This window comes from Danio rerio, chromosome 7 (assembly GCF_049306965.1).
Source record: "Danio rerio strain Tuebingen ecotype United States chromosome 7, GRCz12tu, whole genome shotgun sequence".
Classification (NCBI taxonomy): Eukaryota; Metazoa; Chordata; class Actinopteri; order Cypriniformes; family Danionidae; genus Danio; species Danio rerio.
In genome coordinates this window covers 77653753-77676892 of record NC_133182.1, presented here as the reverse complement: position 1 = coordinate 77676892, position 23140 = coordinate 77653753, and the positions used below count along the sequence as shown (strand labels likewise).

Genomic DNA, 23140 nt, shown 5'->3' with positions numbered 1-23140 from the left:
TATATGTGTAATATATATATATATATATATATATATATATATAAATAAATATAGAACAAATTGTTCATCATTTGTTCATGTTAGTAAATACATTAACTAATAATGTGACTTTTTTGTAAGTGTGACAGATTGTATTAACCTATTTTTTAATTTGAAAGCATCACTCATTGCTAGTTAATGTTAAATAACGCACTAAACCACAGGTAACAAATGAAAAAATCTTATTAGCTATGTTTTCAAGCAAAGATGCAAAATAAATGCATGCGCAAAACTGAACTATTGCATGAAGCATGTTCACAATTTCCATCCAATCAGTCAAAGAGAACAAAATCGTCACTTATAAACTGGTGGCAAATGCCTTTCTGCATGTGCATTTTCCAAATTGCCATTATTTTTAATGCAATAATCTGCATAAACATATCTGGATGAAAACATAGCTGCTGAAAAGCCCGACCAAAATCCTCATCTAGACGTTGCGCTTCATATTCCACTGAAGAAAAATCACGAATGCATGTGTTTTAATGAGAAACGTCTTGGTTTTCAAAACACAAAGTCGTTCTCGAAGACGAACACAGGAGAGCTGTATGGCTTGATAGCATTATTTCTGCAGCAGCCTTTGAGTAAGAGGGTTGCATTCATTTCTCAAAAGCGTTATAAGCCAGCCACTAAAACACAGACGGAGAAATCCATGGCTTTAAAACAGACATTTCTGCCACATACGGCGTGTGTTTCTACTCTCGGCCATCCTGTCAGACAAATAAACCTCTGATAACGATCACTAATCTCAACCCAAACCACCAGATCAACACTGAGAAACAAAACGGACATCAGAAAGCAGATTCTCCAGGGAGCAAACAGGTAGTAAAAGCCAAACCTTTCTGCAAACTCCTTACTGGCATCATATATAAAGATCTAAGTGTAAAGTTAATAATAATAATAATAAAAAAACCTTAAGATTAAAAAAAATAAAACCAACTAAAAATATACAGTATCAGTCAAAAGGTTTGGAATAATTCAATCATATTTGTGAATCATCTCTTCTGCTCTGCAAGGCATTCATTCCATCAAAAAGGCAGTAAAAATAGCAATATTTGAACAGAACTCAATATTGTAGGATATAATAAGTGATTTAAATCATGGTTGTCTACTTTATTATGTTCTGTATTTTTGTAATACAAAGATTAATTCATTCATTAGGTAATTAAAACAATTTCAGCATAATCACTTAAGTGTTTAGTCACACGATCCTTCAGAAATCAATCTATATTTTACATAAAGATAAAAAAATATAATCATCAAGGTTGAAAACTGTTCATTTCAGATAAGTCTGATTCAAAAAAACATTATGAATGTCTTTACAAATAATAAAACAAATGCTATAATCCCTATCTGTCAGTGAATTGTTAGTGAAACTAAAACTTGATGGATTTTGATGGTCAATTCCGATTTTGTGTCTGTATCCGATTGTTTTGCTGACCTGCTTACATCATCTATTAAAAGTGTCTCGTATCCGATCGTCTGCATTTACACAGCACACGGCAAAGGCGCAATGACCAGGAGAAAAAAAAGAGCAGGCGCTGACTAACAGCTGATAATTAAAGAGTGCTCTTTCCTCTATTCCTGCATGTAATCTGCTCGCAGCTTTTGACGTGCTGTTTTACTGTAGTTTATGACAGAAATGTTCTCAATTGGCCATCTTCTTTTGATATATTGGCTTTTTAAACCTTTAGGCATACTAATGTAATGTCCTTGGCGTGATTTATGCACGTGATGCAGCTATGCACTAGTTTTATATTAGTTTATATTGGTTACGTGGCGGACACTGCGCTCTCCAGCATGCTTAAATACCTGTACTATATGACAATATGAAAGCTGTTTAAGTCCACGTGTAGGAGATTTAAGAGTTGGGACTCTGCTGAAGTCTGTTCTGAAATGAAAGCATCAGACTTGACTTCATTCGCTGAGGTTTTTAATGATGCTCGACTCGCATTGACAGGTGAAAATCCGATCTACCTGCTTACATGGGCCATGTCCGATCTGTGCCACATGAGAGAAACGAATCGGAAATGAGTCACTTGAACAGTGGAGTGTAAATGCGGCTAAAAGGCAGCATTATTAATTCTTTTATGAGCTATCATAAATAAATGTGCATAAATCAGTGTATTAAAATAGTTTCTGAAGGATCATGTGACTAAAAAGCTATTTTAGCATCATTACTCTAGTATTTAATCACACACTATAATAGATTCACTAAGAAAGCATGATAATAAACGATAATATCTTTTTACTGTATTTTCAACCGAACAAAAGAGCAGAAGAGACGCATCACTTCTTAAACATTCCTCCAAACTAGCGTAGATGGTCAGAGAAGTGAGAGAAGGACAGGATAAAAGAAAGAAAAGCAGAGGAGAGAGAGATGGAGAGATGGAGAAACAGCGCTGAGCATCTGAACTCTCCCTGAGCAGAGATGAAGGAGAAACAAACGGACAGACAGAAGGGTTGAGCATGGGAACGCTGAATCTCACTGCTTTTCTTCCTCAGCATCTTGTGGTGCTGTTTTACTCTGTTCCTCCCCTGAAAAACACAAACAAGCCTTTGTTATTTAAAGTTGACGTTGATGGATTAATCCACACACTGAAACACAAACTCCACACTTTACTGAATCCCAGTTGGTAACGCTTTACTTGAAGAGGTGTTCATAAGACCATCATAAAGCCTTTAGACTCATGACATCATGAATGTGAATAAGATTTCATGCATGCTTATGACAACTCTTACTGAGTGTCATTTGGCCAGCTAGGGTGCTTTCACACCTATAGATCGATTGTTTTGCTCTGAAACAGGGATTATTGTTGTTAATGTTAATATTAGTTCTTTGTGCACACAGCAACGTTTCTAAACAGACCGAAATAGTTCAAACCAGTCCTGCGCGAGTCAACTCTTCTCACATTGAGTTTGCTTTATTTCCCAGGATTCCGCTCAGCTGTCACACGTCCTTATTTTAATTTATGATGATAAGCAATGAGACATTATAAGCAGGAGCGATGCACTTTCATTTTAAATGGAGACACTGACAGTCACCACACATGAAGCAGAGGTAGTACTTATACATAGGCTCATTTCAATTGTCAAGATGTAAAACATATCGATTCTATATCAGAAGTCAAATAAAACAAAAAGTTATTGATATTATGCTTTTTTTTTGATAGTTCAGTTAGACAGCATGCTTTCACTTCCGTATTCGACATTACACACCTTTAATAGGTACACCTGTCTAACTGCTTGTTAACGCACACTTTTAATCAGCCGATCACATGGCAGCAACTCAATGCATTTAGACACATAGACATGGTCAAGACGATCTGCTGCAGTTCAAGCGGGCATCAGAATGGGGAAGAAAGGGGATTTAAGTGACTTTGAATGTGGCATGGTTGTTGGTGTCAGGCGGGCTGGATTGAGTATTTTAGAAACTGCTGATCTACTGGGATTTTCACGCACAACCATCTCTAGGGTTTACAGAGAATGGTCTGACGAAGAGAAAATGTCCAGTGAGCGGCAGTTCTGTGCGATTGTTGATGTCAGAGGAGAATGGCCAGACTGGTTCCAGCTGATAGAAAGGCAACAGTAACTCAAATAAGCACTCGTTACAACCGAGCTCTGCAGAAGAGCATCTCTGAACACACAACACGTCCAACCTTGAGGCGGATGGGCTACAGCAGCAGAAGAGCACACCGGGTGCCACTCCTGTCAGCTAAGAACAGGAAACTGAGGCTACAATTCACACAGACTCACCAAAACTGGACAATAGAAGATTGGAGAAGCGTTGAGTCTCCATTTCTGCTGACACATTCAGATGGTCGAGTCAGAATTTGGCATCAATAACATGAAAGCATGGATCCATCCTGCTTTATATCAGCGGTTCAGGCTGCTGGTGGTGGTGTAATGGTGTGGGGGGAGATTTTCTTGGCACACTTTGGGCTCATTAGTACCAATTGAGTATCGTGTTAACACCACAGCCTACCTGAGTATTGTTGCTGACCATGTCCATCCCTTTATGAGCACAGTGTCTCCATCTTCTGATGGCAGCAGGATAACGCACCATATCATAAAGCTCAATCATCTCAGACTGGTTTCTTGAACGTGACAATGAGTTCAAATGACTCAAATGACCTCCACAGTCACCAGAGCTCAATCCAATAGAGCACCTTTGGGATGTGGTGGAATGGGAGATTCACATCATGGATGTGCAGTCGACAAATCTGCAGCAACTGCGTGATGCTATCATGTCAGTATGGAGCAAAATCTCTGAGGAATATTTCCAGTACTTTGTTGAATCTATGCCACGGAGGATTAAGGCAGTTTTGAAGGCAAAAGGGGGTCCAACCCAGAACTAGAAAGGTGTACCTAATAAAGTGGCCGGTGAGTGGATATGCCTATTACAAAGCTATAATAAACTGTGATAAAGCCTGCTTTGTTCATTTGTTGGATCATATTGCTTTATCACTACATGCAAACCGCTTCAGAGTTTGTTTCAATCAAGCCGAGACCTCATTCAGGTGATCTCAGACCGGCTGTTTTGGTGCGGATTTGAGCACAACTGCAGGATTCACATACGGCCAAACCAACCGAGATAAGGAGACAAGCGTGCCCAAACAAACGTCTAGATGTGAAAGCACCCTTAAATGCAAAGATGACATTGTTTTTCATCACAACTTCACATAAGTAAATATGTTATCTTCATCATGACAACCTGACATTACCAAGACTGTCATAAATCTGTAAGTATTAAAAATTGATGCTTATCCTGAATTATTCCTTCCTTAATATTAGGCAGAACCATTTTCCCAATTCTACAATTACTTTTAAGACCTTCAACAACATCTGCTCATTACAGAGGTTTTATTCGATCCTCATGCAACAAACCATATGCAGAGAAACAAATGTTGATATTAGTAATCAACAGACAGCTATGTCAAGGATAAAAGCATCTTGTGACAGGTGTGTGTGTGTGTGTGAATAACACAGTTTCAGATGTGGCACATTAGCAGACAGTGAAGCACGAGATTGTATTTTAAGTCTTGCACTCAGTAGTGTTGTGAAAAAGGCACTCGCTCGCAAATGAGTTTTTCCCATGCAGAGTGAATGAAGAGAGAAACTCACAGCACTGGAGACTTACAGAGAAACGCAGGAGCTTTAAGCATCATCACAAGTCTGGAGAGATGATTAGAGAGGTTAGAGAAGTGTTTACTTGCAATCTGGGATTCGAAGCTAAAGCAGCTAGTGGGCAGGAAAATTGATCATTTTAAGGAAGACATTAGGCTTTGGATGAACTCTCTCTGTTTATGCTACAGCTATGCCCGTTTTTAACTGCTAGACGTTATATTTTAATATTACAAATCAACATCTTTTTAAATCTAGGCTTCCCACTGAAAGACAAATATTAAACTCCCTGACTAATAAGCTGAATTTCCATGTAATGAATAGAAAAACAGGCCGCAGTTGAGCTTAATTTGAATATCATATTATTAATATATATATATATATATATATATATATATATATATATATATATATATATATATATATATATATATGTTAACATAACGTAACATTACATGGGTTTTAGCTTGAATACCATTTGAGAACAATGGATATCTTTGAAAAATAAATCTGAGGTACGTCCTGCTTGTGTGGCGCTGAAATGCTCCCACACCTATATTTAAAAGCTCAATATTAGCTTTACAAATGTAACATTTAGCCTTAGGAAACAGGTTCAAGTTGGTGAATGCATTTGATTTCAGGTAACTTCCAGTGGACGAGCAATAAAGGAATAAAATGGAGCAAAAAATAGCATAACCATAACATTAGGCATAAAAAAAAATGGAATTAAAAATGATAAAGCAGCAAAGCAAACAAAAATCCCTAATATTCCATGACTAATATATATATATATATATATATATATATATATATATATATATATATATATATATATATATATATATATATATATAAAAAATTCCTAAACTTTTAATGTCCAGAATGCAGCTTTTAAAATTCCAAAAGCTGTGGCAAACCTGTAAATCCAATTTCGTTTTTGAATACCAAGAGTTTTAATTATCGTTTGTATTTGATTTGCATTTAATGGTAAAAATCAGATCAGGTTAATTTCCGTGTGCATTGGCCTATATGCAGGGCAAGTGTGTTTTCAACATCGGTGAAGAGGTTAATGTGACCATTTACAATTTCCCACGGTTCCTTTTGCAGCATTGATGTTGTAATGTAATTAAATATATTCAGTTCAACAGACTTCAGCATTCATGTAGTTGTTGAAGTGTAAAGCGAGGGGAAATGCCATTTAAACGCAGGAACAGCAACAGAAACTCCATTGAAAATACTGTGGTAAAATACATTTTTATATTTTAAAAGCATGGTGTGGAGCAATGTCGTTTAATGCGGTGTTTCTTGTACATTCTGAGACTTGATTTATATTTTCTCTCAATAAGGTAGTGAGAGAGTCGAGATTATTGTCGTATCAGTTTCTGTCAACCTTTCTATGATAAAAAATGTGTTGTGTGCGTCTCACCGTCCCCCTGGATGTCTGATGTCCAGAGCGTCAGGTTGTCCCGCAGCAGCTGCATGATGAGTGTGGAGTCTTTATAACTGTCCTCACTCAGTGTGTCCAGCTCCGCTATCGCATCATCAAACGCTGCCTTCGCCAACCTGATGGAGGAGGCCAGGACAGTCACAACCACATTCAATCAATTCAAGCTTATTCTAATAAAATGCTTATTTGCATAGCGATTCCCACAATAAATATTTCTTCAAAGCAGCTTTACAAAGGGTGCATTTTACTACATAATTACAATACTAATATAGTGTAATACAGTATATATTTCAGGGTTCAACGCTAAGGATTTTTTCTACTGGTCCGATCGGGCAAGTGGTTTAGATTTTTACTTGCCCTGCCAAAATTTTCACTGGCCCCACCAAAAAAAAGTAAAAAATAAAGTAAAATAAAAAGTCTGTAAATCTAGAATTTCAATACTTAAAAAACAATTGTAAATATAAGTGTTATGCAAACAAAAACAGCAGTATGGAAAACGTTGAGGCCTTTTATTGCAGTTTGAAATTATTTATCAAAAGGTGACTGACTTGTCAAACTGACGGCAAACTATAACATCACAAAATTTTTATTTTATCGTGTTGTTTCCATGTAAATGTCTACCTCCAACACGTTAGAGACAGACATTTTCGTTTAGCCTTATAATTTGATGTTGCTGACATGTTGCTGTTTCTACGCTGTACTGGTTGTTACCAGGTAACAAAAAAAAAATAGCGTGGTTAAATCAATCATATAAGACGAATCGGAAAGCAGTATGTTGTTTACGACATTACCGAGAAGGTAGCATTTAAAGACTTAAAAGCACAAGCTTTAAATGCACGCAATTGACAAATAGTCAGACAAATTAAATGTTAGCGACTGACAAGGCAGCACTGTCCCAATCAGGCCAGTAATGATCCGGTCTACTGTCCCAAGTGTTTCTCACACTGGCCCTGGGCCACCGGGCAGTCCTTATTGTTGAGCCCTGTCTTTATAGTGTATAGTGCTAATATAGTGTATAGTTATTACTATACACTTTCTGATTTTGATTGTAATGTAAAGCAGCTTTACTTTTAATTGAAATGTTAAATTCTGGCTGAACAATCCCATTAATGTGGGACAGATGAAGGTTTAACACCAAACAAACATTTCACATTTGACGTGAGGAGAAAAAGCAGGAGTACCTGCACGCGCGGTCAGGGGAATTGAGGATCTCGTAGTAGAAGACGGAGAAGTTGAGCGCGAGGCCGAGCCTGATGGGATGTGTGGGTGGGAGTTCGGTCATGGCGATGTCACTTGCCGCTTTATACGCCACCAAACTGTTCTCCGCCGCTTCCTTACGGTCGTTACCTGTGGCGAACTCTGCCAGATACCTGTGATAGTCCCCTTTCCTGAAAACACACGCATTCAAAACACACAAGTCAGTCGCCTGCTCTTTAAAAGGGCAGTTCACACAAACAGCGCCAGAGCCAATCACAGACCTTTCTGTTAAGAGTGACCAATCACAATAGTGTAAGAACTCGCTCGACAAGGCTCAGAAAGCGAGCAAGATATTTATATTAGTTCATTTGCTATTAACGCTCATGTTGTTCTGTGATGTACTTGAGTTTTTAAAGGTACAGTTCATATTTCTGACTGCTTATATTAAAGGACAAATTGTATTACAAATCATATATAAATATATTTATACATTTTAATACAAGAATTGTTGTGCTGTGAAGTAAAATATCAAATTGTGTATGGAAAGCATCGTCACTGCACTGAGATATCGAACTGAACCGAATTGATGGCATGATAATCGTACTATGAGACCACCTCTATTACTTATGCTATTTTATGCATTTAAAAAAAAGTAAACTACATTTTTTTTACTCAAAATAAAATAATAACGAAATAATTAAAATACTAAACTTTAAAAGTATTTACACAAGAGTAAAATGGCATGACAAACAGCAAAAATAAAAAAAACAGCATGATCCTATTACAATTCACACAATGCAATTATTCACAGATTTCTCCAGTAAGCATTCATTTTTTTAAGTGCAAATGTCTAAATCTACCAAAAAAGACAAATGCGATTCAAGTTTGATATCATATAAAACAAACAGAACACATGTAACTCAGTCCAAAATGTTCTGAAAGACCTAGAAAGACTTGAAATTGTCAGACACCTACATTTTGTAGTAGAAAACTTTGGATTCTCCGGTGTTTGCTGCAGGAATGAGGTGTTTGTCCAGTACATCCAGTATGTCGTTACAAATAGATTTCAGCTCATTCTCAACCTGCAGAATGTAAGAGGAGATATGGCAGAGTAATTATGCTGTCATATACACACAGATCACATTTCAGGTTAAGAAAGAAACTGCTCAAAATAACACGGCAGGGCTCACCACTTATTTAAAAACAGAATAACCTTATAGCTATAGAAAAATACATAAAATATATATAGTAATCGTATTTGATTTTAAGTTATTGCCAGAACAACATTTATAAGCAACATCAATAAACTGAAAATATAGAGATCTTTAAAAATTTTTTTAAACATATAACATTTTTTACACAATTTCATTGTACCTCGAAACTAAAATAACACTGATTCAAGAATTAAAGGTATTCATTTTTCAGGTGATACATTATTTGAAATTGTTTAAACTTGCCTAGAGCGCCATCAGCTGGTGAAAACTATCCCAGAGTACCGTCTGCTGCTAAAAACTAGCCTAGAGCGCCATCTGCTGTTAAACACTAGCCTAGAGCGCCGTCTGCTGTTAAACACTAGCCTAGAGCGCCGTCTGCTGTTAAACACTAACCTAGAGCACCATCTGCTGTTAAACACTAGACTAGAGCGCCGTCTGCTGTTAAACACTAGCCTAGAGCACCATCTGCTGTTAAACACTAGACTAGAGCGCCGTCTGCTGTTAAACACTAGCCTAGAGCACCATCTGCTGTTAAACACTAGACTAGAGCGCCGTCTGCTGTTAAACACTAGCCTAGAGCGCCGTCTGCTGTTAAACACTAACCTAGAGCACCATCTGCTGTTAAACACTAGACTAGAGCGCCGTCTGCTGTTAAACACTAGCCTAGAGCACCATCTGCTGTTAAACACTAGACTAGAGCGCCGTCTGCTGTTAAACACTAGCCTAGAGGGCCATCTGCTGTTAAACACTAGCCTAGAGCGCCGTCTGCTGTTAAACACTAACCTAGAGCACCATCTGCTGTTAAACACTAGACTAGAGCGCCGTCTGCTGTTAAACACTAGCCTAGAGGGCCATCTGCTGTTAAACACTAGCCTAGAGCGCCGTCTGCTGTTAAACACTAACCTAGAGCGCCATCTGCTGTTAAACACTAGGCTAGAGCGCCGTCTGCTGTTAAAAACTAGCCTAGAGCGCCGTCTGCTGTTAAAAACTAGCCTAGAGCGCCGTCTGCTGTTAAAAACTAGCCTAGAGCGCCATCTGCTGTTAAACACTAGCCTAGAGCGCCGTCTGCTGTTAAACACTAGCCTAGAGCGCCGTCTGCTGTTAAACACTAACCTAGAGCACCATCTGCTGTTAAACACTAGACTAGAGCGCCGTCTGCTGTTAAACACTAGCCTAGAGGGCCATCTGCTGTTAAACACTAGCCTAGAGCGCCATCTGCTGTTAAACACTAGCCTAGAGCGCCGTCTGCTATTAAAAACTAGCCTAGAGCGCCGTCTGCTGTTAAAAACTAGCCTAAAGCACCATCTGCTGTTAAACACTAGCCTAGAGCACCATCTGCTGTTAAACACTAGCCTAGAGCACCATCTGCTGTTAAACACTAGCCTAGCGCACCATCTGCTGTTAAACACTAGCCTAGAGCGCCGTCTGCTTTTAATCACTAGCCTAGAGCGCCGTCTGCTGTTAAACACTAGCCTAGAGCGCCATCTACTGTTAAACACTAGCCTAGAGCACCATCTGCTGTTAAACACTAGCCTAGAGCGCCGTCTGCTTTTAATCACTAGCCTAGAGCACCATCTGCTGTTAAACACTAGCCTAGAGCGCCGTCTGCTTTTAATCACTAGCCTAGAGCGCCGTCTCCAGCTAAAAATAGCCTACAGCACCATCTACTGGTAAAAACTTTTAAAGGTCTGTTTGTTCCTGTGCTCCATCAAAGAGGAGTGGCGATGGAGCAGATCAAACCTTCACTCGCTCTCACCGTCTGTCTGTATTCTCGGATCATCTTGAGTTTGTCGGCTCCTCCTTTGCTCTCCTCTTTCTGCTCGATGCTGCTGATGATCCTCCAGGAGGCTCTTCTCGCACCGATCACGTTCTTATACGCCACCGACAACAGGTTTCTCTCCTCTACTGACAGATCCTCGTCCTTCCCTGCAACGTTCTTCATCGACTCTACCATTTCTGAAAAAAAAAAAGACAAGAATAATCATCACACAAAAAAACTTGTCGATGATCTGGATTCAAAGAGAAATAAAGTACTCTTCTGCTTCAGTTTATGAATGTAGACCGTAACATTATGCCAATGTCTCCGTCCAGATAGTGAAATAAAGAAAAACTATTTAATTAAAAGTGTACATGTTCATCCACTACCTGACTAAAGTCTATTTAAGTTTTAGGAACAACAAATTATAAGTTGACTTCTAGTTGATCATTTGGTATTAGAAATGACTCAAATGAAAGGCAAAAGGCCTCTAGATTTTGCTTATTTGAGCACAATAAAATCTGATCATGCCTTGATGTTGAATGACTTCATTAGGACAGTAAGGTCTGACTCTGCTTAGACTAAAGTCTCGTCACTGAACAGAAATAATGTCCAGTATAGAATATAAAGTCCTGCTGCAGTGGAGACAGAATGAATCGTGTCTGACTCCATCATGAGCTTGGAGGACTGCATCCATACATCTCTGACATGACTCAAATCACTGATTAATAAACTCATCTGGAATGAAGAAGAAAGCGTTCCTGCTGGACTCCCTGAGCTCATCAAGACTCTTTTGTGTTCATCTTCAACGCCTCCATCTTATCCCAGACATGCTTAATAATGTTCAAGTCTGGTGACTGGGCTGGCCAATCCTGGAGCAGCTTGACCTTCCTTGAAAAGGTGGTCTCGGTTTGCTTTCAAATGAACCCTGGAGCGGTTCGTTTGTGGTGAGAACATGATCCGAACTAAAACAGACCCAACCGCAAAAAGTACTGCGCCTCTTTGGACTAATCCAGCTGCCGTAGGCCGATGCGCTGTGCATTATGAGATGTAGAGGAAAAATCTTTGTTTGCAACAATTTTAAACAGAGACAAAGAGGGAGAGGGAAAAACATTACCTGATGGATCTTTGGTAATATTTCCGGAAGATGACCATGTCACAGTTTAGCTAAATTAATTCACGCCGCCTCCTAAAGTGACGTACGATGCATCTTTGCCATTTACAATGTTTTAATCCATTCTCGAAATTTATAGTTTATCCAAAGCAGAGGTCACCAATCTCGTTTCACACAATCAGGAAGCAAGCACAGTCATCCCTCCGAAGTCAAAAGCAACATTTTGTGTCTGCCGGTTTGTTTAATTTCTGTTGGCATTTTCCCGCACGTTAATTCTGACCAATCGAAAAGCATTTAAGGAAACATGTTCAACAACATCTGGTCTATGAGTGATGCGGGTTTTGTCAGATGACTGCATTTCGGTTCTTTTCAACTAGTTTGGATTAAAGTCAGTGTGGTGTGAAAACGACCCAAAGACGGCAGAAAACACTACAATGTTTCATTTATCAAATAAAGCAAACTACGGATGTGGAAGCAGTGTTGGAGATGACATATTATGCCCCTTTTTATTAAAATGTAAAATAATTCTCCAATGTCCCAAGAGTGTGTATGTGAAGCTTCAGCTCAAAATATCACACAAATAACGTTTTATAAGGCTTCGAACTTTCCCTCTTAGGTTTTGATCCTAATTGTGTCATTTTGGTGACTGTCGCTTTAAATTCAAATGAGATTGTGCACTTTTCGAAAGAGGGCGGAGCTACAGATGCCTGATGCATTGTGGCAGATTTAAAAACAAGACTTGGGTCATATGCTAATATTCAGGAAGAGGTGGTAACTAGTGGGCGTGGCTTTCCTCCTTGATGACATACAAAGTGAGAATGTCAATCAAAGTGTTTCTGCAGATTGTTTCAATAAAGTGTGATTACAAAAAAAAAATGTATTAATGTATATATATTTATTTGTATTAATATTTAATCATTAAAATGTGTTTAAACCCTTTATAAAAGTGATTTTTGCGTAACGGGTCCCCTTTAAACAGGTTATTAGTCCGTGAATGTAATGCACCCACGAAAATGAATTAGAGACACGCCCTGAAACAGACATGAGAGCTGACTCATTTAGCAACATCATATAAGGTCATTTATATAGCTACAAAACATGTTTAAACGGGTATTAAAGTAAAAAAAAAAACTAAACAAAATGGGAGTATATAAAAAGTAATTGAGGAACCAGGCTACATAATAACAAGCTTGATTCAGTCTAGTCAATTTAGTTCCCCTCACCTAATACATGAACTCAATTTGTTTATATTTTGACTATTTATGAGGTTTAAAATGTTAAATAATCTTTGAATTAAATAATCAATTTAATGAACAACTGTTAACCACACTAACGTTAGCAAGCGGCTTCAATCAATCTCAACCAGTTCGCGTAAACTAGTCCTTACAAATAAACCATTCATATGTGATGGACAGTTAGCAATGTGTTCATACACGACATTTACGTCAATATTATAATAATAAGACTCTAATAATAATTATATGTAAGCTCTGGCTGCGTTCAGCAATTCCAGGCCTTTCCAAACAGCAGCTCTATGGGATTTTTCTTCCCATTTCACGTGCAAAGAGAAACACGTGCTTGGTTTCTGTGCGTTCATCCCGCTAATTTAAGTCAAAAAACAAACATATCATCTTCAAACAGTTGTCATACTGCTATAATTAAAACGTGACATTACACAAACAGCTAAAAAATTTAACTCACCGTCGTATCTCTCCGCCTGTTCGGCTAGTTTAGCCTGGTAAACCAAATGCTCTCGATCTGCCATGGTTAGCCGGGGATCGGGAGGTGTGGAGCGGGTAAAGGTAGGCGGTGATGTCCGTTGGTTCCGATGGATGCAGAAGGTGCGATAGAGTAAATAAATATAATGTTTTAGAGAATGTGTTTGTGTTAAAGCGGTAGCTCAAATGTTCGTACTCAACCGGCGACCCTGCTCTAAATATGGCGGAGGAACTCCATCCGGGAAACTTCGACACACAGCAGCAGATCCTGCGCATTTCCTTCGCGACGGACTCGCCTTTTCCACACAATTACTATAGTAATTTACAGTGGATATACTGCAGTGTTTCTGAAGCATACTATTGCAAAGTACTAAAATTAATTTCTAAATGCTATGGTTAAACAGCTAACGTTTTAGTAACATAAATAAAATATCTAATACACGTAAGTTAGATTCCTACAACTATAGACTATATTATAAAATACTGTAGTATTTTTGAGCAATACTATAGTAAAGTACTTACATTTAAATAAAGGCTACAGTTATACAAAAACTATAGTAGTATAAACAATAAAAGTATTACATAAGTTTCTACAACTGTGTTATAACGAGTGTATTAAACCACATGGAAAATTACTATATAAAATCTGTTTTTGAACCATACTATAGTAAACTAATTGAATTTAACAAATGCTACGGTTTTGCAATTAACGTTATAGTTATATAAAGCAAATATCCAATACACTTATATTCCTACAACTATAGAGAATATTATTAAAAACACTATAGTTACTATAGTTAAATTAACAGTGTTTTTGAACCAGACTATAGTAAAATACTTTATAAAATGCTACGATTATACAAAAGCTATAGTGATAAAAACAAAATATCCAAATACAGGAAGTCTTTTTTACAAATATAGAGTACATTATCCAACATGAAAATATACTATAGTAAATACTAGTGTTGAATTTAATAAATGCAGTTATACAACAACTAACGTTATAGTAATACAAACCAAATGTCCAATACATTTAATTTCTACAACTGTATAGTATATGAATCCCACATTAAATATACTATAGCAAATAATATAGTGTTTTTGTACCATACTATAGTAAAATACTGTGTTGGTCAAGACAAAAACTCCTTTTAATATGGAAATATTCCTTCTATTGTGGGCCGTTGCTTTTATTTAGAGCACGGTTTAAGTAGTCAGGTTCGCTTCTGTTGGTATCGTCAATCTGGCAACCCGCGCTTGCATGTGTTTTGATCCAGGAGTGCAATACCTAGTTCAACCACTGGGTGTCAAACTTACATACAGCATCTTTAAATATTAGGAATTTAAAAAACGAATTAAATAAATTGAAAAGACGGGTGATGAAAACCTTGCAAATCGATATTGATGAAACGGAAACTGAATCATCTCTCCTTGATAGTTTATTTTCTTTACTTTTGTGAAAGCAAACTAACGTTAACGCACTGCAAATGTATGAAAAAACCCGTGTGCTGTTTTCCAAAGACGATCCTTTCTCTCTTTCAGCACTCATCTGTGAAGAGGTACAATGTTGCACCTGTTGACAGAAAAATAAAGGCTGCATTAATAATGACATTCAACTGATTGCTCTATTTATTAAATATGATAAATAATGTCATAGTGATCGACTGTAGTGTCGTTTAAAGTGCAGTGGTTGCCTCTAATTTTAAATCATGCAGATGGGCTGTGTTAAAGCAAATAAACATCTTCACCTACTCATAGTCTTTTTGTCTCTTTCTTGACATAAATTATATAAATGTATATGAATTATGTAAATGATGCACATAAATTATGTTTGAAGTAATCAGCATCGGTCCACTTGCTTTTAAAACATGGCTATGAAATTGGAACTTGAGAACATTCATTCGTTCATTTTTCGTTTGGCTTAGTACCTTATTTACCAGGGGTTGCCACAGCGGAATGAACCGCCAACTATTCCGGCATATGTGTTACACATAGGATGCCCTGCCAGCTGCAACCCAGTACTGGGAAACACCCATACACTCTTTCATTTATACACTACGGCCATATTTTGTTCATCCTATTCCCCTATAGCGCGTGTTTTTGGACTGTGGAGGAAACACACGCCAACACGGGGAGAACATGCAAACTCCACACAGAAATGCCAACTGGCCCAGACGGGACTCGAACCAGCAACCTGCATGCTGTGAGGTGACAGTGCTAACCACTGAGTCACCGTGCTGTAACTGTAACTTGACTTTCATGGTATGGTAATAGTCTCCGAAATTTACCCAAGCAGTCCTCGTCCAGACCACTGCTGCGGGGTCAAATTCAGATGCACTTCTTGTCCATTTCGGAAAACTCCAACACGGAGAGATTTCTGCCGGATAGGAATGAGAGAATAAATCATGAAGACACAATCAGGCTTTACTTTAAGGTCCTTTGAAGTGCTTTGAAATGTTTATTATTTTATTTGATGTTTGACATAATCTCAACTATAACCTGGAGAGAGGGCGGGGCATAGAGTAGACCACCCCCCCAAAAAAACAGCCAATAATAGTGTTTTGTTTTTAATCACAGCTCTGCCAGTGAGAGTGGTTGAGCTCAAGCGCATCAAATGAAAAGCAAATGAGCAGAAGGGGGCGGGGCATGTTACACACTTGACAGCATTTGATTGGTCAATAGATTTGATGAGAAACTGAAGTATGAGGTGACGTCAGACAAACTGTTGATCCATTTAGGTGGAAGTGACAAACTGCAAACTTTGGATGTTAATATCGGTTTTATATATTCTAAATGTGAGTTTTGTCACTGTTTTGGAGAACGCTAGCTATATGTAAAGACCAACATACAGCTACCAAAGAGCTTAGAATGGCCAAGAGGCGACACTCAATAGAACGTTCCATTGGAACAGCAGCGCCCAGCAACAGCCCCGGATTCCACCATTTTGGAGCGAAAGCGATCGGCTGTCCATTGGATCTTATTGCTGTCGTGATGGCGAGCAGCTGCTTTGTTTATTATTTATTTATTTATTTATTTATTTAAAAAGTGCATTAAAGCTTAAATACAACCTGAAAGACGACAGCACTTACTATGACAATCATCAGCACTTTTAACAGTTTATTTTACAGACTTATAATATGCTGCTGTTCTGTTGGAGTTTTCATTCCAAAATGGCCACCACGCCATCTAGTGGCTGTTTCCCAAATCGCACTAGAGTGTCGCCTCTTGGTGACTCTATGCTCTTTGCTAACATCTAAAAAACTTCATTTTAATTTCATGAGACCTTTAAGAATATAAACTGGAATGCAGAGTATTAAAAAAAGTGCTGCAGTTTTACGCTGAATGTAGAGAAGAACAACAAACCCCTTCACTGTGCTGGACAACAGAAGCGATGTCTCGGAGATTCCTGAAGTTTTGTGTATTTACCGAGCCAAACTCCATAATCTGATCACCGACATGCAAACCCTACAAACAGAGCAAACAACTGTTCAATGTAAAACACTTTCCCCTTGTGAAATATTAGTTATAAATGAACACCATCTGTTTGTTTATTTGTTTAACATCAGTTTGTGCCTTTATTTATTAATGTTTTTCTGCCGTTTGAGCAGCATTGGCTGTATTCCTGACAACACTTGTATTAAATATTCATTATATAATTTACAATTATAACTGTTTCGTCATGTGTTTGGCGCTCATCTTAAGCATCTTAAATCCTTTACAGCTTTTAATATTGAGGGTGCTTTCACACCTGTGAATCGATTCAGTTGTTCTGAAACAGAGATTAAAATTGTTACATTGTTGCTCTTTGCTCTTGGAGCGGTTCGCTTTCACACTGCAAAGTTTCTAATCGGACCAAAAGAGCTAAAACAAGTCACGTGCGAGTAAACTCTCCTCACATTGGTCAGTGTCAGGGTTTATTTTGCAGCGTCCCGCTCAGCTGTCAGGAGAGGTGGTGGTTTGGTGGTGATTGACAGGGTGCGCGCGATGTGTCTGAGGAGAGACGCGGTGGGGAGAGGTGAGAAGGGTGCGCGACGATGCCTATTTGAGGACCGGGAGGGAGACGCGAGATTACCGGGAGATCATCACTCGTTTGCGGGCATCCGGAGACTCGCGAAACTTCCTGCCCTACTCACAATTCTCTCTTCATATAGCTGTAAGCCTATTACATATCCATAAAACACTGTGATATAACCGCGCTCGGATCAGATCGCTTTCTCACTGCAATCAAACCGCTCCAGGGTTCGTTTCAATCGAGCCGAGACCACCTCATTCAAGCGATCTCGGAGCGATTACTTTGGCGCGGAACAGAGCGCGATTGCCCTGTTCACATATGCCAAACAAACCGCGCTAACTGGACAAACGAGACCCGTTCCGAAACAAAAGTGTAGGTGTGAAAGCACCCTTAGTTTTTTTTTAAATTGTATGCACATTTATATGTATTTCTGTATGTATTAGCCCCTTTCACACATACAGACTTTTCCGGAAAATTACCGGCAATTTTCCGGAAAGGTTGTATGTGTGAACAGGTGCTTTTTGCAAATACCGGTAAATCCATTCTGGCTATTTTCCGGAAAGAGAAGTTGTAACATTACCGGCAATTTGCCGGAATGCTGCGCTGTGTGAATGCAGAAGGAAGATTGCCGTAATAAGCGCGTGCACGTCTAGAACGTGCTGACGTGAGACGTCTGCTTTAGCCAATCAGAACAGTCAGACGCATTTACGTCCGCGCGGTTTATGAGAATAAAAGCCTTTGAATATTTTTCCAGACACATTTAGCTGCTAGAAGTTAGTCAGATCACGTTTATATGTTCTTCTTTATGCCAACTGTGTAAATAATCATCGATGAGATGCTTATGATAAGCCGTTGTTTGTTTACCTTCAAGCTTTGCGTGTGCCTGTGAAACTGCCTGTGAGCGCCTGCACACGCACATATTATGAACATCTCGACATGCAAAAGTGTTACTCTATATGTTTTCATCGAAGTTGTTCACAATATTGATCATCCACAGAGTCTGTAATGTAGTCAAATGTATACAAATACAAGCGCAGCCGTTTAAAGCTCATTTGTGTTGAATGATGTCAGAATGTACCGGTATTTTGGAATGGATGTGTGAATGCTCTTTTCCGGAAAATTTCCGTAACGTCCTCGTCTGTGTGAAAAGCGCTTTTTTGAATAAACCGGTAAAGTCGTTCCGGAAATTTTCCAGATATTTACCGGTATCACTGTGTGAAAGGGGCTATTATATCATCTTTGCATCAAATTACAGAAAGGAATCAGTGCTTGTGTGAGGTGTGTGTAATGCAGTGTGTATGGAGGCAGGACAGTAAATCTGACATTACTCTCTCTTCTGGCTGCCGTTATCAGTCTCACAATATTGTTTTCCTCTTTCTGGAAGTCTTGATAACACCATGGTGGAGTGTTTCTGTTATTATTTCAGCAAATAGGATTGTAAAGAGTTTATTTGTTGTACTCTCCCATTCACTGCGCTCTGAGTTTACCAACTATGATGACTTCTGCTGCTGAGAAACACACAAACGTGAAAAGAGTCCATACTGAACACGTTACGCTAATCAAACTCCAGAATATAAGACTAACTGAATATGCAACATTGCGTTTAGCGAATAGGCTAAATCTTCATGTTGTCAAACTCAGATCCTTGTTTACTTCTCTCTCTTTCTCTGTCAAAATGTACAATAATATTCTAAAGTGTTTGATGTTTGCATTCATTCATTCATTCTACTTTGGCTTAGTCTTATTTATTAGGGGTTGCCAAAGCGGAATGAACCGACAACTATTCCAGCATATGTTTTACGCAGCGGATGCTCTTCCAGCCGCAACACTTTCACATTTACATTCACTCATACAGTATGGGCAATTTAGTTCATCAATTCCCCTATAGCGCATGTGTTTGGACTATGGGGGAAACCGGAACACCTGGAGGAAACACACGCCAACACGAGGAGAACATGCAAACTCCACACAGAATGCCAACTGGCCCAGCCGGGGCTCGAATCAGCGACCTTCATGCCGTGAGGTGACAGTGCTAATCATTGAGCCACCTTGATGTTTGTAAAAAAAATATATATATAGCTGCAAGCAGCAATTAAGGGGCCAAGCACTTTTGACCAAAAGGTGGCGCTGCTCCAGAAGTTTTTAAGGACTTTCAGGACATGGGGTTAAAGATGCATACCATGTTTTGTAATGATATGTGAATGTGTTGGTAAAATATAGCATTTTTGACCAAAAATCGAAATGGTCGATGCCCAAAATGGCTGACATGTAAAAATCAGACATCACTCGGCTCGACATGCTCTGGCGGATGTAATGAGAGCAGTTTTATGAGTTTCGGACGAAAGGTTGAGGCGTTATAAACCAAAAAAGCAAGTTTTTTGTATCTCCGGACCACTAGGGGGCAGTGCACCGAAACTCCGCATATAACCTCAAACCCTAGTTGTCATAACACACACTAAGTTTGGTGTGAATCGGTGAATGCGTTAGGGAGATATCGTCTCAAGTCCATTTTCGCAAGTTCTATGTTAAATTTGATCGCAAGTTAAACGAAAACGGTTGGTCAAATCAACTTGAATTCCATAACTTTTGGTTGGCATGGTCTGTAGATCATGTGATTCAATTTTGGTGATAATCGGAGAAACGGTCTAGGACGAGTTCAATCAAATAGGTTTTTCGAAAAATTTAAAATAGCGCGAAAAAATTCATGAAGGAAAATGACGTCATAGGGTGCGTTTAAGTCGGACTGAGCCAAGGAATCAGAGGAAAAAAGAATTTTGATTGTAGCCCATTCGGTTCAAAAGTTATCATGATAAACATATGTGAAAGTTTGGACAAGTGGTGGCGCTAGAGAGTTTGATTTTGAGACTTCATATTTGGTCTGATTAATGTTGAGACTGGCCTCTATCATTGTGCCAAATTATACAACTTTCCCGCATACGCCTATATGGGCTGCCATTCAAATCCGGCGGAAGAAACGGAAGAAGAACACTAACGAAAGCAATAGGTGCCTACGCACCTACGGTGCTTGGCCCCTAAAAAAACAACTCACGGCCTGAGCAGCAGGAGATCCGTGTGTTACTGCATCCACCAGAGCGAACGGAGGCGGCGTCTCCACCGTCTGACCGCTGCTTTCCATCTGTGTGTCGTCCTGCTCATGTGTGACTTTGGCGGTGGCGTGAAGCTTATGCAGAGCCTCCTCGATCTCCACCATGATGGCCTTGTGATCGTTCTGTAAACCTTCAATAATTACCACAATCACACACCATTACAAATGACCAGCAGCCCTGTACACTACTAATATGCTGCAAAATAACAGCATTTACAACTGCTGAACTATATTCTAATGTTTTCGTATATTTATTTTTGCTGTAGGCTCCGTAAGTTATTATTAGTAGTAGTAGAACTTTATTACAGCTCATATTTTAAATGCTAATGTAGTCCTCTACCTGCAGAAGAGTCATTGAAAATCATTTTATCAATCTTTTTTTATTTCCTGCTTCATATGATCTACTTCCTGCTAAAGTCAGAGTGCATCGTAACCCAAATTTTCACCCCTACACATGTCATCCAGGTGCACTGTCAGAGATTTTATTGGTTGCATCATTTATTTTCCTTCGGCTTAGTCCCTTATTTATCAGGGCTCACCACAGGTTAGAGATCTTGCTGAACACTGTGTTGGGGTGATACTGAACACAGATAGGGGTGCAACTGCACATTTACTGATGGGTATGCGGCTTCAACTTTTGCACGCCCCCCTTCAATCCAACTATATTTTAAAACAGGCAAGTGATAAAATGTGGAAAATATTTCCATCAATAAATTAAAGATATTATTTCATAAAGATATCAATATGCTTAAAAAAACTGTTTCGCAGTTCTGAACACAACTGAAATAGTTTGAAGTATAGTAAAAGGTATAATTACATTAAGCATGTTAAGTCGCAAAGAAATGCATCTCATACCACCCCAAATGTCTTCTCAATTTAATTTTCACTTACTAAATGATTATAGCACCTTGACTAGCCTTGCTTTTGGACTTTTTGTACTACATTTGTCAAAACAAAATGATAGACATGGCAGTCCTAAAGGGCAAAAGAACATTGCAATTACTTCTCACATTCAGACTGAGGCAGAAGGTCTGTCTTTGCAAGAACAATTGACTGAAACTGCTAAAAGTGAAATAAAAAAGACTGTCAAATGTTTAGTGTAAAAAAAAAAACAGAAACCAACAGTGTGAAATGTTCTATTTAATTGAAATGTTATAACTTTGTTTGTAGCTAAAATTAAAATAGTTTTGAGCTAAGAAGTTACCAAAAGGCCTGATGAATCAATATGATACATAATTAATTAATAAAAACATGTATATGGTATAAAAAATAGGGGGAGGGATGGAATGATTTTTTAATTTAATAAAATACAATATTATACACGTATAAAATGCTAAATATTTTTTTTTAACAAAAAAAATATATACATTATTTGAAACTTTTAATATGGATAATTTCAAATAGTTTTGGCACAATGGCGCCCCCCATGTGCCCCCATACCCCCTTTTTGCGCCACTGAACACAGATACATGTGTACTCACAGGAGATGCTGTGTCTCGCTGTCCGCACTTTATACAGATCCACATCTGCACGGGGAAAACCTTCGACATCAACCAGAGGACCATCCATGCCTACACCAGCCTGCTGTCCACAACACACACAGACTATAACCGACCGTGAACAATGCTGTACTTTATTAGTCATTGGCTGCTATTACGATTTCCCCCTTTAGAATTAGCAAACAATCCTTTCCTGAAATTATATTCAGAAAGTTTAAGTCCAAATGTGTGTATATAAAACCAACTCTACAGCCCGATCTGATGTAAACATTCTTCCGTCCAAAGACTTAGTCAGGTGTGTTAGCGAAAATGTAAACACACTATGGCTAAAACGCTCCCTGTATGATGAACTTACAGACTCCAGCATGTCGTAATAAGCTTTAATCTGCTCCTCGATGTCATCTTTTCTCTTTATCAGCTGTCGCACATCCTCTTCAGTCATTCTGGACACAACAGCGCGGTTTTCCTCGCTCATTTTCATCACAGTGCCGCCAAACAGAACGCTACGAAACAGTCTTGAAGCGTATGAATTGCAGATTTTACTACTTATGTCTATAGAAATGGTCCAAATGCTTACTCAAAATGGTTAGGTAATTTCAGGAGCACTGAAAGTTGTCACAGTGTTTGTTTCTTCGTTGGATTCAATGCATAGCTGCAAGTGAACAGCGCCACCTATGTGCCGGAGAAAACAACAAACAAATAAATAAATAATAAACTGACTTGAATTAAATATTTTTTATAAAAATAAAATGTTATAAAATAACAAAAATAATAAAATAATTTTTTAATTAAATTAAATGTAAAAAATTATATAAAAATGTAATTAAATAAAACAAATAAATCAAATTTAAATAAAATAAATTAAATTGAAAATTTTAATTAAAAATAAGTATAAAATTTTATTTAATTAAAAATAA

At 38.3% G+C, this 23140-nt stretch overlaps 2 protein-coding genes across 4 annotated transcripts; both read right to left on the bottom strand.

The window, feature by feature from the left end:
* Positions 1–296: 296 nt before the first annotated feature.
* ywhae2 (tyrosine 3-monooxygenase/tryptophan 5-monooxygenase activation protein, epsilon polypeptide 2) lies at positions 297–13828 on the bottom strand. Of its 2 annotated transcripts, XM_021477523.3 has the most exons (7): positions 13590–13828; positions 10775–10974; positions 8780–8886; positions 7789–7995; positions 6587–6723; positions 5177–5211; positions 297–2574 (listed from the first exon to the last, which is right to left on the bottom strand). In XM_021477523.3, the coding sequence occupies exons 1-6, from the start codon at positions 13651–13653 to the stop codon at positions 5204–5206; spliced, it is 723 nt and encodes a 240-aa protein (XP_021333198.1). In that variant the 5' UTR covers positions 13654–13828; the 3' UTR covers positions 297–2574; positions 5177–5203. The 2 variants fall into 2 exon arrangements, with proteins under 2 accessions (XP_021333198.1, NP_001013359.1); NM_001013341.2 differs by lacking the exon at positions 5177–5211 and having other exon boundaries at positions 2089–2574; positions 13590–13798.
* Positions 13829–15027: 1199 nt separating this feature from the next.
* Positions 15028–22894, bottom strand: psmd9 (proteasome 26S subunit, non-ATPase 9). Of its 2 annotated transcripts, none has more exons than NM_001002436.2 (6): positions 22579–22894; positions 22206–22308; positions 20668–20855; positions 16970–17071; positions 15895–15983; positions 15028–15179 (listed from the first exon to the last, which is right to left on the bottom strand). In NM_001002436.2, the coding sequence occupies exons 1-6, from the start codon at positions 22702–22704 to the stop codon at positions 15152–15154; spliced, it is 636 nt and encodes a 211-aa protein (NP_001002436.2). In that variant the 5' UTR covers positions 22705–22894; the 3' UTR covers positions 15028–15151. The 2 variants fall into 2 exon arrangements, with proteins under 2 accessions (NP_001002436.2, XP_005169123.1); XM_005169066.5 differs by having other exon boundaries at positions 22206–22305; positions 22579–22873.
* Between the last annotated feature and the right edge of the window lie 246 nt (positions 22895–23140).

Coding starts and splice junctions, on each gene's coding strand:
- psmd9 (NM_001002436.2), bottom strand. CDS start 22,704: ATGAAAATGAGCGAGGAAAACCGCGCTGTTGTGTCCAGAATGACTGAA. Junction 22,309..22,578: donor ATTACGACATGCTGGAGTCT/GTAAGTTCATCA, acceptor TGTTGTGGACAG/CAGGCTGGTGTAGGCATGGA. Junction 15,180..15,894: donor TCTGGACGAGGACTGCTTGG/GTAAATTTCGGA, acceptor TTCTGTCAACAG/GTGCAACATTGTACCTCTTC.
- ywhae2 (NM_001013341.2), bottom strand. CDS start 13,653: ATGGCAGATCGAGAGCATTTGGTTTACCAGGCTAAACTAGCCGAACAG. Junction 10,975..13,589: donor ACAGGCGGAGAGATACGACG/GTGAGTTAAATT, acceptor TTTTTTTTTCAG/AAATGGTAGAGTCGATGAAG. Junction 6,724..7,788: donor TCCCCTGACCGCGCGTGCAG/GTACTCCTGCTT, acceptor CTCCTCCATCAG/GTTGGCGAAGGCAGCGTTTG.